The sequence below is a fragment of the Camelus ferus genome, chromosome 12, assembly GCF_009834535.1.
Source record: "Camelus ferus isolate YT-003-E chromosome 12, BCGSAC_Cfer_1.0, whole genome shotgun sequence".
In the NCBI taxonomy this organism is placed as follows: domain Eukaryota; kingdom Metazoa; phylum Chordata; class Mammalia; order Artiodactyla; family Camelidae; genus Camelus; species Camelus ferus.
This window is the reverse complement of record NC_045707.1, coordinates 57,005,584-57,028,264: the sequence shown is the minus strand read 5'-3', so window position 1 is coordinate 57,028,264 and position 22,681 is coordinate 57,005,584. Positions and strand designations below refer to the sequence as shown.

The 22,681-nt window shown below is 33.6% G+C and overlaps 1 protein-coding gene across 2 annotated transcripts in view; it reads right to left on the bottom strand.

Moving 5' to 3' along the window:
- The window catches only part of PPFIA2 (PTPRF interacting protein alpha 2), a 389,252-nt gene that overhangs the window by 80,375 nt on the left and 286,196 nt on the right, over positions 1-22,681 (bottom strand). For both annotated transcript variants that reach the window (XM_006189282.3, XM_032493818.1), the window contains exons 8-13: positions 20,582-20,803; positions 12,240-12,386; positions 11,095-11,229; positions 5,632-5,715; positions 5,062-5,193; positions 3,419-3,481 (exon numbers count right to left, since the gene is read on the bottom strand). In XM_006189282.3, coding sequence (XP_006189344.1) covers positions 3,419-3,481; positions 5,062-5,193; positions 5,632-5,715; positions 11,095-11,229; positions 12,240-12,386; positions 20,582-20,803 — 783 coding nt within the window. The remainder of the gene's footprint in view (positions 1-3,418; positions 3,482-5,061; positions 5,194-5,631; positions 5,716-11,094; positions 11,230-12,239; positions 12,387-20,581; positions 20,804-22,681) is intronic.

Here is a 22,681-nt window from a genome sequence, read left to right as displayed (position 1 = left end):
TTATAGACATTTTCTACTGCTGTTGTTTTCCCCCCTCCCAGTGGCCAAGGCTTGACATTTTACTTGACTCATACGTCTTTTCTCACCACACTTCTTTGTCAGTGTGGCCTTTGCAATTTTTCTCTTATCTGCCCGTTTTATTCTTACTGTCGTCATCCTATATTACACACATTCTACCTTGTCCCTGAATTATTTCATCAGCTTCCACAGAGGCACTGCTACCTTCTCTCTTTTCCCCACACATTCCTCTGCTAGATGTATCCTTTTCAAGAACATGTATGGTCAAATAACATATTTGCTTTATATTATTCAGTAATTCCTTTTTGTATTTATTAATCCATTTGCTCATTATTTCCATAAATATGCATTGAGTATCTCTTGTGTCCTAGGCTTTAAAATAAAGTAGTGAACTAACAAATTTCCTGCCCTCATGTAATTTACACTCTAGTAGAGAAGACAGTAGACAATTTGGGTTGGTAGGCAGGAGAAAGTAGAGTCATGTAAAGGCTCTCCATTAAAGTGACATTTGAGTAAAGACCTAGAGAAAGGGAAGGGGTTAAAAAATACCTTAGGAAAAAGAATATCGGAAAAAAGGGACAGTAGGTGTAAAAATGCCCCTTAGTGAGTGTATATTTGGTGAGGGAAAGGACAAGGAGGCTGGTGTGGCTGGATTGAAGTGGTTAAGGACAAAGACTAATAGGGAATGGACTTAGAAAAGTATGGGTACAGGGTTTGGGAAGGGTAGTCTGGAAGGACTTTGTAAATCATTTTAAAGTCTTTGGGTTTTATTCTATAGTGAGATGGGAAATGGCTGGGGGATTTTTGAGCAGAGAATTTTTATGATCATTATGATGGCTTTGAAATGGATTCATGAATGGAATTGGGAGGCAGAGAAGAAATAAAATTATTACTGTTCTTCCAAAAACAGGCGAGAGAATTATGGCTTGGATAACAATGGTATTATGGGGAGAATGGCAGGGGTATTGGTTGTATTTTGAAGATAGAACTAGCAGAATTTGCTATTGGATATGGGGTGTGAGATAAAGGAAAGGATCAAGAATAGCTCTAAAGTTTTTAACCTGAGTAGCTAAGAGAAAGAAGTGATTTACTGAGAAGACAGCTGCTGGTGGTGACTAGGTTAGGTGGTGGTGGTGTTTAGGAGGTTAGGAAGATTGACTTGTTACATTTGAGATGACTATGTGTCCAAATAGAGATACTGAGTTGGCCCTTTGAACTCCCTCAGGGGAAAGAACTCAGTAGGTGATCTAAATTTAGAAGTGCTCAATTTATAGATGGTATTTAAATCCATGAGATCACCAGCAACTGAACTTAGAGAATTCCAAAGCTGGTCCTACGAACTTCAAATTTGAGAGATCAAGATCATAAAGAGACACATGGAGAGAAGACTTTGAGTATACAGAGGATTTTGCTAATAATGGATTGTGAATTACAAACTGAGTGGAAATTTGAGGAGTTACAGGAGATGTGGTTAGATTAGGAAGTGTGCTCAGCTGTATGGGATGACATTCAGAGTGTGACATGTGATTTGCTTCCTCTAGTGACTGACATGAACAAGGATGCAAAGCATGGAATGATTAGCATGGCCAGTTGCTTAGGCAGACTGTTGGAGCTACAAGACTTGGGTAGGTGGTTGGGGAGTGGGTTCTAGGGATCTTGCCAGAAGCACACAGAGCTTTGGATAACATAACATTCCATAACAGGATCCAGTCCAAAATTCACGATCTGGTCACATCTTGGTTCTTTAAACCCATACCAGTGACAGCAAACTTTCGGTGACTCAGCAAGTCAACCATCTTTGTTTTCTCTGCACTATTGCATAGGTTTTGTCCTCTGCCCTGCTCTTCTCTATTTGTTAAGATCCTATGTGTGTCAGTCATACGTATGTATACACATATTCCTTTTCATGTTCTTTTTCATTATAGGTTACTACAAGACATTGAATATAGTTCCTTGTGTTATATTGTATAAATTTGTTGTTTATCTATTTTGTATACAGTAGTTAGTATCAAGCTGTACACCAGAAACTGACATAACATTGTAAATTGACTATACTTCAATAAAAAAAATGGGAAAAAAAGATCCTATGTGCCTTCAAGAGACTGATAAAATGTCATCTTCTTCATGTAGACTTTCTGAACTATGTCAGAAAGAATTAGATGCTATATTCTAAGTGCTATATTGTGTTCTCTAGTAGTCCTATCTTTCAGAGGATAAGGATGTGTACACCCTGACGATGGGACTAAATAGTTATTTTAAAAATTATCATCAAAATATATATCATTCAATAGGGTTAAATGCACAATTGTTCTTTCTTTTCTTTATTCTCTCATCTTTTCCAGTACCTTCCATACACCATACTGTTGCCAGATCTCTCTCCCTCCCTCCCTCCTTCACTCCCTTCCTTCCTTCTATTACTCCCTCTCTCCCTCCCTTTTTCATTTCTATTCCTTCCATTATTTGTTCAATACACATTTATGTCACTTAAGTTAGTGATTGTATATTATTTCATTTACCTATGCTGAGCAAAATGAAATCACAAAATTGCTAACAAGAATTTTACATGCTAAGAAAGGAGGAAATGACATTAGCAATTACAGCTTTTAATATTTCATAATCTGGTCCTTATCTGCCTATTCTATCACATATCCTACACTAAGAATAACTGATTGCAGCTAAAATGTTATGTCCATTATTATTTAAGATATCAAACTCACTACTCACTCCCTCCCCACTCCAAGCAACTGTGATCATGGCACACGCATTGTATCTGAAAGGCTTACAAAAGTCTTACCTTTCCCTAAAGCTTTCTGAAGCCTTCTTTATAACAGCAATATATGGTTATCTGTACTACCTCTAATTCTTATCATCTACTTCACTCATTTAACACTTGGCATCTGCTACTCTGCAACTCATTGCTTTGTCAGATGTGTCAAATTCTTTCCACAATTCAATTTTTTAGATTACTTTAGAACTAAAATTATGTTCACAAATAAATAGCACAATTCTAATACATAGTAGGTATTTAATACATTTCTGCTAAAATATGTCAAACTAGAGTACATACAATTTTATTCCACTTATATATAGCACAAAAAAAGTCAAAATTATTTTTTTTTTCTGTTAGAAGTCAAGATAGTGATTATCCTTTAGGATAAGTGTAGTGATTATATGCTAACAAAAAGGGGGAATCCCAGGATACTAATTTTTAGTGTGTTTGGTTTGTAAAATTTCGTCAAACTCTCCCTATGTATGTACACTTTTCTGTATGTATAATACAAAAGCTAAAATATTTTTAAATGATAACATCCTAAAATTATTTCTTATCAAGTTTGTTTTACAACAAAACATTCACCACTGTGAAATCGAAAAGTGGGGAAAATGTAAGCTTCCATAATACCTTATCATGTAAAGATTCTTCCAGATTCTTTCTGAAAGTTTCTGATTCTTGAATTAAAACATTCTATGGAAAAGAACAAACCAGAGAAATAATTAATAAATTAAACAGAAAATAATTATATGCATAGATTAATTTTTATCACTCAGGAATCTTCTTTGTTTCCTGCCTTGGTGCATCTATTTTTTGGTTTCCATGGAAACCAAGTTTCAATGAAATCTTTAAATAAGACACCTTAACATTTTGAGAAACACATAATTTAAATGGGAAATGTTATTTTGTAAACACTTGGATTGACAAATAAGATAAATATTAACTTTTAAGCTATTTCTGTCTGCCTCTTCCCAGTCTTTTTAAATTTGAAATAATTAGGTTACTTTTCAAATGAGAAAAAGTGAGCAAAAAGCAAAATGTTATTCAAAGCTGTCATAGAGAAAGAATTCAGATGAATTCATTTTTATTATCTGAAGAAATAAGAAATTATAAGATTATATTTTTAAAAAGTTCAATTTCTGGACTTTTATTTCAAATACAAAATTAGTGATTTCTAATAATGGTTAAATTATTAGAGAAATAAAAATAAAATTTAAACTATTTAAAAAACTAACGTTATGTGTCATGATGTGGAAATAACTTGCATCTTAAGTATTTTTTAAAATCCTTGCCATGGAAGTATCTCTGTGGTAAAAGTTTCATACTTTTCCTTAAGAAGAGTACAACAAAGCATGATTTAAAATAATGAATGCTTTTCAAATTTTGGGGGTAAAATTAAACTTCAGAGTGTAGTAGTAATTGGCATGTATTTGGAGTTGAATATGGAAGAAGGCATGCCATATGACATCTTAGTGGGTAAATTAATCAAACTACTTTAACATTTCAATGAAACATTTTTTTCTATTTTGTTTTTTCCTATGGAGCAGGGGGCAATGTCTAGCTTAAGCAGTGATTGGCATTCAGTCTAAATTTCCAAAATGATTTGTTCACTGGGGTTTTAGTCCCTGATTTTCTACTATACTTTGAAATTGGCAAGCAGCTCACATAACTCTTGCTAGTCTGGTAGTCACCAGCTATCAATGAGACATATGTAATTGTGAACGAAACTGCAGACTACCCAGAAGTACTGTTTTGGAAACAGTTTAGCTGAAAGTACTATGATCTTAAACTCTGTGGTGGGATTGACACTAGTTCTATTGGTGATATAAACTCACTCGCATTTTGGCTTTTAGACTAGTAGTAGATTCAGTTACTTGAAACATTTGAATGGCTCAAAGCAAGCCTCCCCACACACTCCAAAATACTAATTTTTGTCTTGCTCTTCTTTTTTTGCATACCAGGTGAGAGATATAAACAAAATATTTTTATCATAAAAGTATGCCACATTTTAACACATTTATCTCGTTATCATGCTAATGTGCAAGATTTATATACTATGTAACATTTTTATTTACTTAAAAATTGATGTTAAATGTTGTTACAGAAACTATTTGTTCATTTTTTCACTTTTAAGACTAAATCAGGTTTTTTTTTAAACTAAAGAAAGTAAATGGATCATCTGACCAATACATTGATTGCAGCTGAGCATAAAACAAACATATCACTAAGGACATGGCTAATGATCACGTGATGCTGCTTTTCCATCATTTTACCTTCTCTTCCAGAGCAGCCATTCGTTCCTTAAGATGTAGCTGTAAGCGTTCATTGGATTCGGTCAGAAGTCTGTCCACAGTATCGGATAGTCTTTTGTTGTGCTCCTCATTCATTTTCTCTCTTTGCCTAGCCTTACGTTCAAAAAATAAATAAATAAATAGAACATAAAAATCATTTTTAAAAGTATTTGGCTTTGTTTTTATGTTTTTCCTAGTTTAAAATTGGATTTAATTTTGTCTGTTTTGATTAAATTGGCAAAAACTTCTTTTTCAAATGCACAGGGCATATCCATAACATTTTCAATATAACTCATAATCAAGAAAGATGTTAAAGAAAAAAAGGACATTATGAACTCATCTACAAAACAGAAACAGATTCGCAGACATAGTAAACAATCTTATTGTCACTGGGGGAAGGGGTCAGAAGGGATAAATTTGGGGGTTTGAGATTTACAAATGTTAGCCACTATATATTAAAAAATGATTAAAAAAGAAAGATATTCATTTCTTATGTGTAGAATATAAATGCATAAATTGATGCTTGAGATGGATGGTTCTTAATATACATACTCTTTGAAGTTCTTGATTTTTCTCTTCAAGTTGACCTTCTAGATGTCTCATACGTTCTTCAATGTTTCCATGTCTCTCTTCAGCCTGTTAAGAAATATGAAGAATGCACCTGACATGTAAGATATGGTTAACACTTTTCCTCTAAATAAACTGAAATAAAATGTAAAGCAAGCTACTACCAACCGCAAATGTAGTTTTCAAAAATAAACTTTCTTTAAACAGGCAGCTGAACAGCATTGCTTGAAATGTGTCAGCTACGAAGGCCTGTTACATCCAAGCATCAGCAAAACATTGGAGTTATTTATGAGCAATGAAATCAGCCAAATGTAACATGCAGACTGTGCATGGTTTGAACACAAACCTGCCATTGTCCAATCTTAAGCTTCTGAAGCACTGAACTGCACAGATGGTCGATTATCAATAAATAAAAGTAACATAATTTTTATAAATGAAAAGAAAAAACTTAGATGAATTCTATTTAGCAATAGAAAGTAAAGTCCAGTAGGACTACCTTCCTACGTATGGAGATCATTTCTTGTAGTTTAGCTTCCATAACATATTGATAATCATCAGATGAGGTAGAAGAGGTTGGATCAGACTAACAAGTCAAGGAAAAGGAGAGGGACAAAATTGAAAAATCAGAACTAAAGACACTGACACTGAACAGAACATAGCACAGAATGCTTAAAAGAAAAGTGTGACAGCAAATTTAATACTCTAATAGACAGAATTTTATGTAGAAAGAACTACACTGATACCTGGTGAACATGATGCAGTTGATGGTCATAAGTGGAAAAACAATGGTATGCTCAAATAAAAAGCTACCAACCTAAGGTATGGAAGGTTAGTAATGGCTGGCGATGAAAGACTACTACAAATGAATTAAAGCAACTCTGAAAGAGTCATGTAATAACTGGAATTATGGGAAACCAAACACTAGAATATGTCTCTGACAGATTGTTAAAAGTTTTGTATTTTGGTTCACTTGTTTTTTACCGTATTACTTACAAATCATGGGGAAAATGTACCTCAATGTTGAGAAGTAGACTAAAGTAAGGACTCAGGTGAAATAAATTTGGAACAAAATTCATTACAAACCCAACTCTGTAGAAATCAGAGAAAGAGCTAAGCGACGGGGTTATTATGAGTATTCTCCAATTCCAGCAGGATTGAGTTTCCTCAGCAACAGGGGCAAACTTACAAAATGACTTCTGGTCTCGGAATACACTTTATGGCTGCAGGTCTAGAACCTCAGCGCCTATTCTCGGATACAGTCTTAATTCGAAATTTTAAATGAAAATGATATAAAGCCCTCAAATTATCAAGGTGACAATAATGCTATGAGGACAAGAATCTATTTGTGAACCCTCCTGAGTGACACTAGGGAGCACTCCAAAACTGTTGTGCATTGATTGTTGCTATGGAAACAAAATAGTGCCCTAAAGTGAACAGGCAGCACAGTGCCTTTGTGAGTGACTGTTTGCCCAGTGCCAAGGTTAGTTACATGTCTGGGAGGTGACGGTCAGTTACCACAGATGCAGAGTGTTCAACACATGTGACATTGCTGATAGCTGAATTGTATTAGTACGTTATGCACACATTACATGTAAAGTTACATCAACATTTTAAACATAATTACAAGTTAAATAATTACAACAGTGAAAATAACCTTTATCTAGATGACAAAGTTTAACTCCAGAGCATATTCTATTATATTTTATAAGTTTATTCTAAAACAGTGAAACTTACTTTATGCAAATATAGGACTATATATAAATATGTCATGCAGTACCTGAAAAGAAACAGTAACCTATTCATGTGTTGGTTCATATGCATATGTACTATTCTATGCAACAAATTCCAATTAAGTCAATAAAATATTTAATATTTAATTGGTGTGTTTATGCAAATTATAACCCAACATTTACACTTTGTAAGATTTTTCTTCTGGTATTCTTATTTCATAAACTGGAAAGATAATGCAGAAATAACAAATAACCAATTTCTTTCCCTAAATGTGTAGAAGCAACATAGAACGCTACCAACGTCTCCAAATGCCACAAAATAATTTTATATTACTTAAAACCTAAAATTCAACTAAGGATACAGTTAAATGGGTCAAAATATTGCTGAAATTATGCATTTTAAATTGATAAAGGTATCTATAATCTCTCAAAAGTTAATTTTAACAAGCCGTGAGTGTTATGAAAATTAATCAGGTGACTGATTCAAGGTAGCTAAGGCATGAACATCTCAATTTCCAAAGCCCGTTACTTCAAGTATACAAGCAAAGTCAGCAGATCCTTCAAAGATCCTTAAAATTATTCCAGCTGAGCTACTGAAAACACACCAGACATTGTGAAAGTTCACTTCAGAGACTAAACAAGAATTCTGTCATGTTTAAGTCACTATGTTATTGTTGATAATTTCTATTGGTACTAAAAATAAATGAAATACCTTATGGAATTCAAGATGAATTAAGTCCTTGCTGAGGGAATATGCATTTAAATTAAAGAGGTAAACATCATAAATCATAAGATTGGGAGCCCAAAATCTTTATTAGTTGTGTATACACTCAACAAAGCCAAATTTTTAGTTTTATCCCTAGCCATTATTCAATACTTCTAACTTTCTAAAAGCCTCAAATGGTCTATTTTACTCACCTATCTACATACAAGCACGCACGCGCAAACACATACACACACACATACACACACACACACACAAACACAATAGAAGAAGAAAAAGACAATCTTCGCAATCAAAGAATAAATTCAGACATCATCTCTAAACAAACCTGGGATAAATTTGCAACTACTATTGATTGATATCCATCTTAACCTTATGAAGACTGCGATTGAAGCAAGTGGTATAAATACAAGAGTCACCCAAGACCACTTGGTATTCCTTGATGGGGTACAGGGCTTATTCCGGTTTCACCCTTCAATGTAACAAGGCGATTTTCAAACAAGCCAAATATTTAGAAGAAATTACAGACAGAAATGATTTTGAGAAGAGTGTGAATATGTTTGCAAATGGAGAATAAATTAAAATTAAAGAGAGGAAGTCCAACGAGAAGAAAAAAAAATAGGTAGCAGATAATAAAAGTAGAAAAAAATACATATAGGCTAAATAAAATACATGAGGGATTGTTAACAATACCATTCGAAATGCAGGAGAAGGGAGCCTAGGTTTAAATTAAGCCTAAATCATAAATTAGTAGTCAAAAATATTAAGAAATAGAAAGACTATGAAGATCAATAATAGTGAGATATTAAAAACAAATTGAATTTGAAACAATAAATAATAAAGCAGGTTCTGGAATCAGGCCCTAAAGATCTTGAGAACAGGAGATAGAAAATGGTCAAAATCATCTTAACATTAAAACTTGGAAGAACAAATGAAAGAGTAATCTTCACATGTTATAAAATGTTACAAGCAGAGGGAGTACATTGAGAATAAAATCTCGGCACCAGAAGAGTGTATATTGTGAATTAAATGACAATAACATAGAGTGTGTATTGTGAATTAAATGACAGTAACATAGAAGCTGTATTATCTGAAGTAGAGTTGTTGACACAGAACCAGTCAGAAGAGAAAGCAGTAAAAAGGACAAGCAGAGTGAATTCTAGCAATTTTGACACTTTTTAAGAAGGATAAAACTGCCAACAAATGAGGAAAGCAAAAAGTCTATGAGAAGTGTAATTTTAGGAAAATATTATTAGGTAGTAGTAAACTGAAGAAATTACTTTGGATGCATAAGTGAATATATATATCAAAATAAGATCTCAAGAGCATAAAAAGGAGGGCAAAACAGATGAGAACCTATTTCAAGCTTTTTTGTTATATTCTAAATTAAGGATACTTAGGAATATTTCATTTAAAGCCTCATACATCAAGCATTATATTTTAAAATATGCTTTATACTCAATCCATCAGAGGTTAATTTGGGGCAATTTTTGCTAAATTTTAATTTCTGTTTTGGGAGTAGAGATCCCAGACTTCCTTGTATTTCACTCATGACAATATTGATGACTATTTTACACTTAAATATTACAAAAATTAATTTTATTATCTAGCCACTTGCCTAAGTCCCCCTAAAATAATTCAATAACTCTTTATAGAAAAGTATTTTATGTTCCTCAGATATAAAGCCTAAGTGAACCCATCTTAATCCATATTACAGTAATTTAAAATGTATTTGCAAGAAAATAGAATACTACTAATATATTTGCACTTTTATATAATTTCTAGAATATTTCTCAAATTAAATGATAATTTTATCTTTATCTTCAAAATCACACATTTTTGAAATTGCCAGAGCAGTTTATGCCGCGATCTGTGACTATAGAAGGATACAGATTGTAATGTCACCCTAATCAGGTTGTTTTATTCAGCTAGTTAGTCCAATAATCTATAGACAATCAACTGTTTCAAAGCTTTCTACTTTGTCAACTGTTTTTCTTTTCACTACCTGATTAACTACCCTATTTTAACCAACAGGCATCAGTCTACTGTTCCTCTTTAATTATTTACTTTTTCTGAGAAGTAACTATGTATACCTACTTTTATTTAGCTGCATCCATTGTTTTGGATACTCTTTAATGACAGAATTTATAACTTGAAGTTCACATATCTATCTGACCCATACTGCAGTGGTGTGGAAAATAGCACACAGTAATGACTGTGTGAACATCTAGTAAGAGTGCACATTTTTTAATTGATATTAAATGTCAAACATGTTTTAGTGACAGAATCTGGACTTTAATTCTAGTGACATGCATATACACTTTGAAGTAATGACATTTCCATTTGACTGTGACAATTAAGAACAGTCATTTTTTACATTACAATGGTTGCAAAATTCTAAAATATGCAGATAATTGCAGAATCTAAGGGCCATAACAGCAGATAATTTTGAACATTCTTCAGATTATTACTGATTTTAACCGGTTCAGAAGAAACTGCAACTATTAAAACCACTTTCTGACTATTTATTGGCTTTGCACTTTAGACTTCTACAGGTCTAACTTCCAATTTCTAACAAATTTTTTCATGTTACAGTTAAAAAGGAATCAACTGCTTATGATATAGCCTACATTTCTAATACACTACAATGTAAGTTAAGCCTACTAAATCATTATGTCTCAAGTATATCTATATTAAATATAATCATGTGTTTATATTTGGTGATTATTCTTACATGCAAATATTACCATGGAAAATTAACTATAGAGACATGAAATATGGTTTATTTTTATTAATGTTTAGATAGACAAAGAGATCATCACATTTATCATTCATCATATGTGTGATATAAAAATTTCATGTAAATAACAGACCAATATAATAAGATTTAATAAAATTAATTTTCGTAAAGTCTAAAGAAAATGTAGATTCCATTTTGATTACTAGTTATTCCTATAAGTATATCTAGGCTGACCAATTGTTTTATTGCAGTACCTTTGTCAGGGCTGCAATTCTCTGAGCCAGTTCAGCCTCTACTTCAGGTAAGGTCTCAGCTTTTCTCATAGTCTGCTGCAACTTTTGTTCAGCCAGCTCAAGACGCTCTTGTAACTGTCTGTTCTTCTCCTCCATCTGAAATAGGGATAGAAAAAGAGCCACTTAAATTGTCACCAGGCACTAGGGGCTGTGGGCAGTTAGCTATTATTCTAGACTTAAAATCAGCTACTACTATCATGCCTACTGTGCAAAGAGATGATTGTTCTCGTATTTTCATATGTTTTTACTTGTACATAACCCTTAATAAAATTCAGCACATTAAAAGAAACATTTTACCTATGGCAGCAAAAAGAAGTTAATAGTGAGTGTTAACTTGGATACATGGAATAAGACTTCAGATGCAACATGATAGGAGTATACTGAAAATCATAGCACTAATTGGAGTAGGGGAAGGAATGTAGCATAATGGTTGAGAGTCTAGGCTCCAATGATTAAGCTGGCAAATGTTTTCGTGAAAGGCCAGAGAGTAAATATTTTAGATTTTGTATATCATAGTCTTTACTCCAACTAATCAGTTCTACTGTTGTAACACAAAAGCAGTCACAGACAATGATTAAATGAATGGGTATGACTATGTTAAAATAAAACTTAATTTATAAACCAGAGCCATAGTTTTGGCACATGGGCCATAGTTTGCCTACTCCTGCTCTAGATCTGAATAGACTTGGGCTTCCATTATTGACTCTGGCAAGTACTATATGTGTGACCTTGGGGAAGTATTCATGTCTCTGAACTTTAGTTTCCTCAGTACAATAACTTTACTTCACGGGTGGTGATTGGGTTTAAGTGAGGTAATACATTTAAACTGTCTAGCACACTTTCTGGTTAATAATAAGAAATAATAATAATAATAATAATAAAAATAATGACTAGATCCAAAGTAAATACTAGTCATTATTTTTATTATTATTAAGCCAGATTTCTAGATTACATATTGAAAATCACATCTATTTAGTTACCTCAATTCTAAATTTTAGACAATGATTGACTGCCAAGAAATACCATATTTTATTTATTTCAAGTTTTATGAGAATTGTGAGAATACACACATGAACCAGGACAAAACCAAGATAGAGATACTGAACCTGCCGTAGGATGGCCTCTTTATTTGCTAACTCATTTTCCAGCTTATCATTCATGTCATGTATGGAGGTAGATTCTCTCTGAGCACTGAGGTAACGCTTCTCAAGGGTCGTGATTCTTTCTTCCATATCCTCCTTCTGTGCCATGGCCTACAATTAAAATTATTTAAAAAAATCAAATCAGATTCTCAATTTATATACTGTCTTGTTATTTAAATAAAATAGTAAGATATTAAAAAAAACTATTGCTTTCTTGAGGTAAATATTCATTCCTTTCTTTTCATGGAAGGGATGCAAGATTTCATGATTTTTCTCAACTTATCTGTCAGAATTCTTCTTACGTCTTGGGTTAGCTGAAAGCTTTCTACCTCTGAGATGCAATAGAGTACATTTTGAAACTGCCCACTGTAGAACTGGTATTCTTAGAAAAGAAGTGGCAGATAAATTAGCTCATTACACATTAGAGATGAATACAATTATGGGCAGAGTTGCAAACCATAAAATTGGTGACTGTATTTCCGAACTGCAAAGCAATCTTCAAATAAGGATAACAAATATCTTCAGTATCCTTATCTTTACACATAAGTAAGAGTAACTGAATGATTAAAAGAGAAGGCAAAGACAAAAAAAGAAGTAAATTTGAATCATAGCCACAAATAAATTGACCAATCTACTTTAAGAAAAACATTTATCTTGTTACATATATCATATATTCCAATTAAAAAAGAATTGAGAAAATTCAATGAACACATATCTCTAGGGGAAAATTAACTATCAGTGCAAATGCCCCAATGTTCATAGCAGCACTATTTACAATAGTCAAGACATGGAAGCAATCCACATGTCCATTGACAGATGACTGGATAACGAAGATGTGGTATATATATACACAATAGAATATTACTCAGCCACAAAAAAGAATGAAATACTTCCATTTGTAGCAACATGGATGGACCTAGAGACTATCATACTAAATTAGACTGAGAAAGACAAATGTCATATGATATTACTTATATGTGGAATCTAAAAGATGATACAAATAAACTTATTTATTCATTATTATTATTATTATTAAACAGAAATAGACTCACAATCAAAGAAAACAGTTACCGAAGTGGAAAAAGGTGGAGGGATAAATTAGGAGTTTGGGATTAGCAGATACAAATTACTATATACAAAACAGATAAACAACAAGGTCCTACTGTATAGCACAGGGAACTATTATCAATATCTTTCAATAACTGATAACAAAAAAGAATCTGAAAAAGAATATATATATATATATTATACACACACACACACACACACATATTATATACATAAAACTGAATTACTTTGCTGTATACCAGGAATTAACACAACACTGTAAATCAACTATACTTCAATTTAAAAAATACTATCAGTGAAAATGGAGTAAAACTATGGCATTAATAAGACTGTAAGCAATAATTTTAAACCATACAATTCATAGATAGCATGGAGATGATTTTATCTTCCTCATAGCTTACATGAGAATTTATAAGTAGGTAATCTATATTTTTGAGATGTTGGGAAGTCATCTACAGAGGTGATAATGTGTGACGCTTCTTTGCATAAGGATCCTGCAATCGAGGAGATAGTGGTGGCTTCCATATATTACTACTCAGATTTATTTGATCACTTATTCCTAATCAGTCTCTTTGTTATTCTCCTCCAGAATCCAGAGTCAATCCTGCCACACCCACAGAACAGATAAATTCTCTTCCAGTTTTCCAGAAATATTAGAATGGACAGGACTTCAGCTTCCTGATCTTCTCTCACCAACATCTACAAATTTAATCACATGCACACAAATCCTTAACCTCTATCTTTCAGTTCAGAACAGGTGTTCTACCTTCCCTCAAGTTTAGTCATTATCTGTATTCTGGCCTTTATGCTGCTTCCACTTTAGGGATCTTGGTCACTTTTTTCTCCTGGATTTTCATGGTGGTAGGAGACGTAAATCCCATAACTCTAGCTGAAAAGAATGAAACAGGCCTATGAAAAATTTGGTACAGATCTGAAGGAGAGGGCAGAAGAAAAAGGGATGGTTCAAAGGAAATAAAAGTAAGAATGATAAATTATCTGCTTGACCAATGTCTATAACTGAACCGAAATTATGAAATTTTACCAAACTGTTGGAGAGAGTGGGAAGGTTTACTTAGTTTTAAGCATAAGTAAGCAAATTAATTTATCAGGTAATTAATGAAATCCTGGAAAAACATAAAGCTGTACAAAAGAAAATATTATCATTGAAAACTACTCCTTGGATCATTTGTGAAAACTATTTACTTAGTCATAATAACTGTAACACTGAATGTGATTTTGAGATAATTATAGTGGAAGGTTGGGAGGAAGAGAAAGAAAGGGAGAGAATAAGAGAGCTAAAATCCTCATATAATAGAATAGCAAGACATAAATTAAGTTTAAATAAGAGAGAAAATACCATAAATAATGGCTAAGAGTGTTGAAATTAAGAATCTGAGGGAGGTGAAATGGCAGGTGGATGGAGGCTTTGTGTACATGTATGTGTTTTGTGGGTGTGCGTGTTTAGCTTTGTATACTCTTGATATTATTTGACTTGGAAAAATTATGTACATTTACAAAATTAAAATTAATTAAAAAGTCATATTCTACAACAAAACTCATCATGCTGTCCTCATTCTCTCTTGGTACCCCTGCCTTGTATTACTTGACTAAGGAATGACACTACTCTGTACAGAAATTAAGCATCATCCAAGAAAACTCCTTCACTTTAACTCCTAACTTAATAGCCTAATCTGTTGTCTTGCTATGAGTCTGTTTTCCTCCTTACTTATTCCTAACCTGTTGGCCAATCTGCTTCTGGGCTTAAATACCTTTGTTGTTCCCCTCCATCCTCAAATGTAAAATCTGAGCTACAGGGCCTTGAAAACAAGCAGCTTCATGGCCTGACACTTATCTGTCTTTATGTACTGGGTTAAATAGTGTCCCTAGCAAAATTTATGTTCACCTAGGACTTAGGAATGTAATCTTATTTGCGAATAAGGTTTTATAGATGTAATCAAGTTAAGATGAGATCATACAGGATAGGGTGGGCCTTAAATCCTGTGACTGGTGTTCTTACAAGGAGAGGAATATTTAGGGACAGAGATATATACAGAAAACTGCAATGCAAAGAGGGAGGTAGAGATTATCATACTGCCACTATCCAAGAACACCAAGCATTGCCAGCAGTATGTTAATACTGATGATCAAATGTATGAAACTCAATTAATCCATCAATTTGGCAAAAATTATCCAAACTAAATCTTTTTTATCAAAATTATATACATACTCCTAGCTTTCAGCCATCCAAACAAAAGCTACTATTTAAAAATCTTTTATTTTAAATTTTGAATTTTTCTATTTTTTATCCCAATGTGGTTACAGTTTTCAATCTTAGAGGATTCCTTCAGAGTTCTTACAATTGTTAATATTGTATTGTTAATTTCATTTTCATACAGAACTCTGGGAATGTTATGTCGGCTTTGGTAGCCCAAGGGAAAATTCTAAATCTAGCCTACAATAGATAAACTTGTTACAAAATTATAAAATCAGTAAATTTGTTAAAGGTATACACATATTTCTTCAGATCATGAGCATGAAGAAGTGCATACTTGCTTTAAATCCGAGTTGTTGATACTTATTAACTCTGTTATGAGCAAATGTTGCTTAACTTTACTACATTTCACCTTCTTTCTTCTTTCTTTTTTTTTAGTTTCTGGTTGGGATGTGAACATCTACTACATAACATTGTTATGATATACTATTTGAAGTGCTTTGCATGGTGTCTCGTGTACAATACACACTCAGGAAATAATAGCTTCTGGTCTATCATTAATTACTATCATACCTATAATTAGCTGACCTGACTCTATGGCATACCTTACACGTAGGAGTCACTGGATGTGACTTCGGTATTGCATTTTTAATTCAGTGATTCATGTGGGAGATTTAGTTTTTAACTGCAGGCCGCATTGCCAAAAATAAAATTTGAATTTACAAGTTGGAGCAGTATCTTTTCCCTGTGTGTCACTTGGAAATTCTAAAACAGAAAGTTTTTTCTAGTTCCTGAAAACTGCTGCCTAAAAAAAAGGGGGGGGGAGGTGGGAAGAGCTGCGTGAAGATTTAATTTTCTCTTGACCTGAAGTTTATGTAGAAACTGAATTTTATTGTCAAATGAATATCATTCTATAGTAAGTTAAAGTTAGTAAAGTGAAAAACGTAACTCCATGTTTCAGAAAAGACAAAATTGATACGTATTCATTCATTGAATCACCTAGTGAACATTCAAAGAGCTCTTAATAAGAAGTTGAAAAGAAAAGCTGATTTTATTCACAAAGCAAAACAGAATTGAAATACTTCACAGAAAATTCTAACTCTTTGCATATATACCTATTTCATGAGATATTATTATCCAATACCTAATTAGTGGCCTTCTTGATTAAAAGGTGGAGAGCTAAACTAAACCTCTGCTATGAGATGGACTGTATTTTGCAATATGTGTACTATGCCAAGCTTTAATCCAGCCCTCTACTCCAACAGGTCACAGTCAGTTGTTGGGGGTGGGGGGAGTGTGAGACAAAATTTCAAAGTACATTTTGAATAGATTTATTTCTTGACAAAGAATAATTACAATAATGTACTCTGAAACCATTAATGAAATATATTTGTAAAATTTATTTTAGATATATTAGACTATGCATATGCATAGCAAAAAGCATTTCAGTTTTTAATTATATGATCAGGTTTTCCTGTTCTCTAATTTTTCCCTTAATTAATTCAATACATATTTATTGCTTATGTTATACATAAATCATACAATGCTGGAATGTCATAGGGGAAGCAAGAACAATCACCTTTTTTTTTTTTTTCCTATAGAAAAGCTTGCAATCTAGTAGACTTTGTGTGACCACAGCCCAAGAAAACATTATTGTTCGAGAAAATAAAAGCAGAGTCTGGAGTTTTGAGTGTTACATGATACCTTTTTAACAGATATGATTTTCACATTTTCTTGCTTATTGGAAAGAAAGATCAAAAGACTGATTATTTAGGAAGGAGTCATAGTGCAGCAGCAGTTTTTATGAGAGTTGCTATCTCTGAATAAATGGTTGTATCTTGTTGACTTTAGAAACTGCTTGTAGTGGAAGAAGCACAGGTTTTGAAGTCCTGCTGATCCTGTATTCTTCCTGGTGCTGGGAGCGGTGAGGGAAGTGGTGTGCTGGGGACAGTAGTGGATAGGCCTTGGACAAGTCACTTTACCTAACCTGAGAAAAACTGGGGTAATTACAAGTACCTTCCTTAGAGGACAGAAGAAATTAGATAAATATAATGCACTTATAATAGTTTTCATGGTTGGTCCTCAAGAAATTTCTAGTAGCAAGCCAAGGTCCCACGGCCTGTGACCTGAATATTTTATTCGGCTTTCACAATGTCCCTAACACAGACACAGACACAGACACACCCAAACACACACACAAATGTGATGCATCCAGACTATACAGGCAGGCAGAGTAGTGCAGGCTTCCTTGTTCGGGTCCTGTTAATTTTATCACTTCCTACTATGCATTTGGCACTTCCCACATTTATATTGCTTGCCTGGCTCTGAAAGCATTTGTGTTTGCATCCTCCCTTCAGAGGTGAATGATGAGAGATATTCTTCTCCTAAAATATAACTACACAGAAATTATAGACCTGATGAGAACAGTTATATTTTACAAGAATTCCTTGTGAAAGCAGAACACTTTACCTATTAGAAAGGATTCCTAATAAAAGAACTTCTGGTATCAGATGACTGATATTTCCCATCTGATTTAGCTGGTTGTCACCTACACCCAAAGATTATTAGAATCAAAGGGTCATTTTTACATAGGCAACAAGAAAGGAGAAGGTGGAGACACTGGGCTCTACCTGCAAATGACACTGGATTAAACAAGCATTAACAGAATAGGTGAGTGTTAAGTAAAAGAAAAACAGCTAAACCTCTAGGACTAAGAATGAAGAAATAGAAAATGAGCAAAAGCTCAAGAAATGGTCCTGGTGGTTTACTAGCCAAAAATTCTAGTTTTCCTTAACAGTGATATAGAAGAGAGATTAAACTTCATCTACTTTATAATTTCTCTGAGTTTCGTTTGTGGGAGGAGTGAAGATGAGAGATACTTCCATGACCTATTAATTCACATAAAGGTGTAGATCTAGAGCACACTACCATTACCTGTGCAGCCGTAGAACATTATGCATCATCTATCTCATTCTGAGATAGCAGGCTTTGTTTGGGTACATGTTCTCATTTCATCCAAGTCCATAAATATCCATTCTTTCAACAAAGGGTTTTGAGTACCTATTATATGCTCAATAGTTGTGTAGGGGATCAAAACAGAGTAATGAACAAAATGAGACAAAACAAAATATCTCAGCTCTTATGACTTTTTATGCACAGTGGAGAGGGAGGTATACAACTAAAAAGTATGTCAGTTAAGTACATATTGTGTCAGATGGTTGCAATTACTGTGAGATTAAAAAAAAAGAAAGAAGAGGGAGAGTGCCTGTGTGTAAATGCCATGGTTAGGGAACATGGAGCAGGCAACATTTGAGCAAAAGTCAGAAGAAAAAGAAAATGCAACAAAATAGGTCCGGCTTAAGAGGCCACAGTAAGTGAACAGAGTGGGCTAAAACAAAAGAGTAGCAGATGAGCACAAAGAGGTCAGAGGGTGGCAGTGGGGATCATACGTGGCTGTAGACTATGGCAAGGACTTTGATTTTACCGTGAGTAGAACAGGTCGCCACTTAAGTTTTAAGGAGAAAGTGACTTGAGCTGACTTACACTGTAACAGCTTACACAGACATCTGCGTTGAATACAGATTGTTATAATAATCCTATGAGAGATGATAGTTGTGTGGAATACCGAAGAGCCATAAAGATTGTGAGAAGAGGTCATATGATGGATATATTTTGAAGTTGGAAGTCATAGATTTATGGATGAATCAAAAGCAGTGTGTGTGAAAGAGAGGCACCAAGGACAGTCCCAAGGTTTCTGGTCTGAGCGCCAATAACGAGTTGCCATCAGCTGAGGTATGTAAGGCTGTGAGTTAAGTCTGGCTTTTGAGGGGAATATCAGGAAATTATTCTTGAGGATGTTAATTTTGAGATACCTATTAGAGATGTAGACACAGGCATCTGGAAATCAGGAGAGAAGGATAAGCTGGATATAGAAATTGGGAATCATAAACATGGAATGGCATGACTTTACCAGTGGAGTTAATGTAGATTGAGGAGGGAAGGCACTCCAAAGTTGAGGAGGGGAAGAAAAGCCAGTGAAGGAGCCTGAGATGAGGGTAGCAAACAAAAACGGAGGAACGTTAGGAGAGTGTCTTTATTGTGCTATTAGCCAAATAAAGAAGTACACCCGGGATGGTAATTAGATCAAAGGGCTTCAAAGGGCTGAGAAATAACACTTGGGATTTAGCAACCTGGAGGTCACTAATGCCTTGGATAAGAACAGTTTTGATGGGATTGTGGAGGCAAAAGTATGATAAAATGGGCTCAAGGGAGAATACGAAGAATTGGATACATAGAGTCAAATCCAATAACTAGTTAATGATGTACACAAGATAAAAAATAAAAATATGATTTAAAAGAACATGTAAAAATGAAACAGGTGAAAAGTCACAAAATATAATTTTCATAAATATAGATAATTTTCTTTTTAATTAAATAGAGTGATAAAGTGAAAAGACTTGAAACTTTTCACCTTAGCTGGTAAGATGATTCAGAAATGTTATGAATAAAACATCTCCTTGTAACTTTTGTAATAACTTCTAAGTACCCTGTTTTCAAACAGGTGAAGTGATGTTAAGTTTAGCAAGAACTGAATATATAAAGGTTCCCACTTTCACAGATATACGTTCACATTCATAAACACAAAATCAAAATAAGAGGGAAAAATTTTAAGTTATGTCTTTGAGTATTCCCATATGCTAAGAGTATAGCAATTCATTACTCATACCCAAATAATCTAAGGTTATTTAAAATTAACAGTTTAAAAATATTAAAGATTCATTAAAAACTGTAGATTTTATTACATCTAAGACTCGGTACCAACATTTTCTTTGCATACATATTTAAAGAGGTGATGAAGGAAACTATTTTTGCCTTAGCGAACAAGTTTCATGACTAATATAATGCATCCCAAATATGATCTTTTGAGAAAATCTGAAGAGTATGTGCCATTAGGGGAAATTATAGCAAAAGCATCTCAGAGGCAGAATTCAGGAAGCAAAGACTGAAAGTGTTACGAATCACTTACCTCCCTAATGTCCCTTTGATACTTAGTGTTCATTTCTTCGGTTTTAATGAGATCCTTCCTTGCTGTCTCTGCTTCCTGCTCCACCTCTCCCACGCGGGAAGAAAGGGCTGCTAAACGTTCTTTCATTTGGGCCATTTCATAGTTTTGTTTTTCAAGCAATTCTTGTAGCTCAACTATTTGACTTGTATCATCAGTGGAGTCTATAGAACCATTGGACAAACGCTGCAGGAAAAGAAAAAGAAATGGCACTTAGAACTTTCTTCATCTTTACAATTCATGAACTTAAAGAAATGAGACAGAAAAAGATTTCACACTGAGAAATGAAACTTCTAAGAGAACTCGCCTTAGAGGAAAACTAAGTTTCTGAGAAAACTCCTAATTGATATTAAAACATATAGGTAGATCCGTAATTTTCAAATAGGCTAATAGATGCATTTGAAGTGGAAGCTACTGTATGTACATTATACACAGTTTAGCAGAAAACATGGGTGTATCCTAAACATTCAATAAGTGGCAACTATTTTTTATCAATTATATATATATAATTTATTATAAAGAAATAATACTGTATTTATGTAATACAGCATATTATTACTAAATAAGGGCCCACAAACTATATAGTATTTTCGATTTTTGTTCAAGATCCTTTGTGTATTTGCAAGTCTCATTTTCAATGATACTCAGCAAAAAATCTTACACAGCACTTTTCTTTTAAAGAAGGTTATTCCTGCTGTGAATCTGACCCAGCTAGTACAAAGGTATAGCATAGAAAAGTCTCGATTTCTATATTGCTATCAACATAAAAGTCATGAGTGCACACAATCCAGAGGAGGGAGGCTAAAAGAGTTTAAATAATTTGAGATTGATTTTTCTCTTTGAAAGGGCTGCCTAGAAACCAGAGTGACCCATGTCTTCAGAAGGATGCACTACAGCCTAGGTGAACTGGAGAAGTTTTGCAGTGAAGACAGTGCAGCAACTAGGGAGAAACAGATGCTAAGAGAAAAAGATCACAATCAGGGAGAAACAGGAAACTATAGAGAAAAAGCAAAAAACAAAAGTACAGTCAATTTTATTAGGATGCTTGTTTGGAAAACATGAATTTGAAACATGATTGATACATTAAGAAATAATTTGAACATAATTTAACTTTTGTGTTTTCTTGTGTATGATTTCATTCCTGAGAATCAGCCACTGAACACAGAAAACTGGACCTAGCTGAATCAAGCAATGTAGGAATATACAAAATGCACATATGCACACTTCTCAAACATCTAATGCCAGTTTCACATTTCATGGAGAGCTCTGAGTCAACTCACCCATTTCTGTGTTGTACCACCTGCCTGATTTCAGATACTCCTCTTTCCACCACTCCACAATAACTCACAGCTATAATCCTTCTGACACCCACTTCCATAAGCAAAGTCCAGATCTTTTTAAAGGTAAAGAGTTGAATTTATATTAGCATTTATGTAATTCTTAACCATTCAACATGTGTAAAACTGTGCAATCATTTTATTAGTTTTCTATCTTTTTTAAAAAATTGAAGTATAGTCAGTTACAATGTGTCAATTCATGGTGTACAGCACAATGTCCCAGTCATATATATACATACATATATTCATTTTCATTTTTTATTAAAGGTTATTAAAATATATTGAATATAGTTATCTGTGCTATACAGAAGAAATTTGTTTTTTTATCTATTGTTATATATAATGGCTAAAATTTGCAAATTTCAAACTCCCAAATTTATCCCTTCCCACTCCCCTTCTCCTGGTAATCATAAGATTGTTTACTATGTCAGCACTATATACAATAGCCAAGACACAGAAACAACCTAACTGTCCACTGACAGATGACTGCATAAAGAAGTTGAGGTATATTTATACAATGGAATACTATTCAGCTGTAAAAAAGAATAAAATAATGCCATTTGCAGCAACATGGACGGACCTAGAGATCGTCATTCTAAGTGAAGTAAGCCAGAAAGAGAAAGAAAAATATTATATGATATCACTCATATGTGGAATTTTAGAAAAGAAAAAAAGGAGGACACTAATAACTCATGTACAAAACAGAAACAGACCCTCAGACATATCT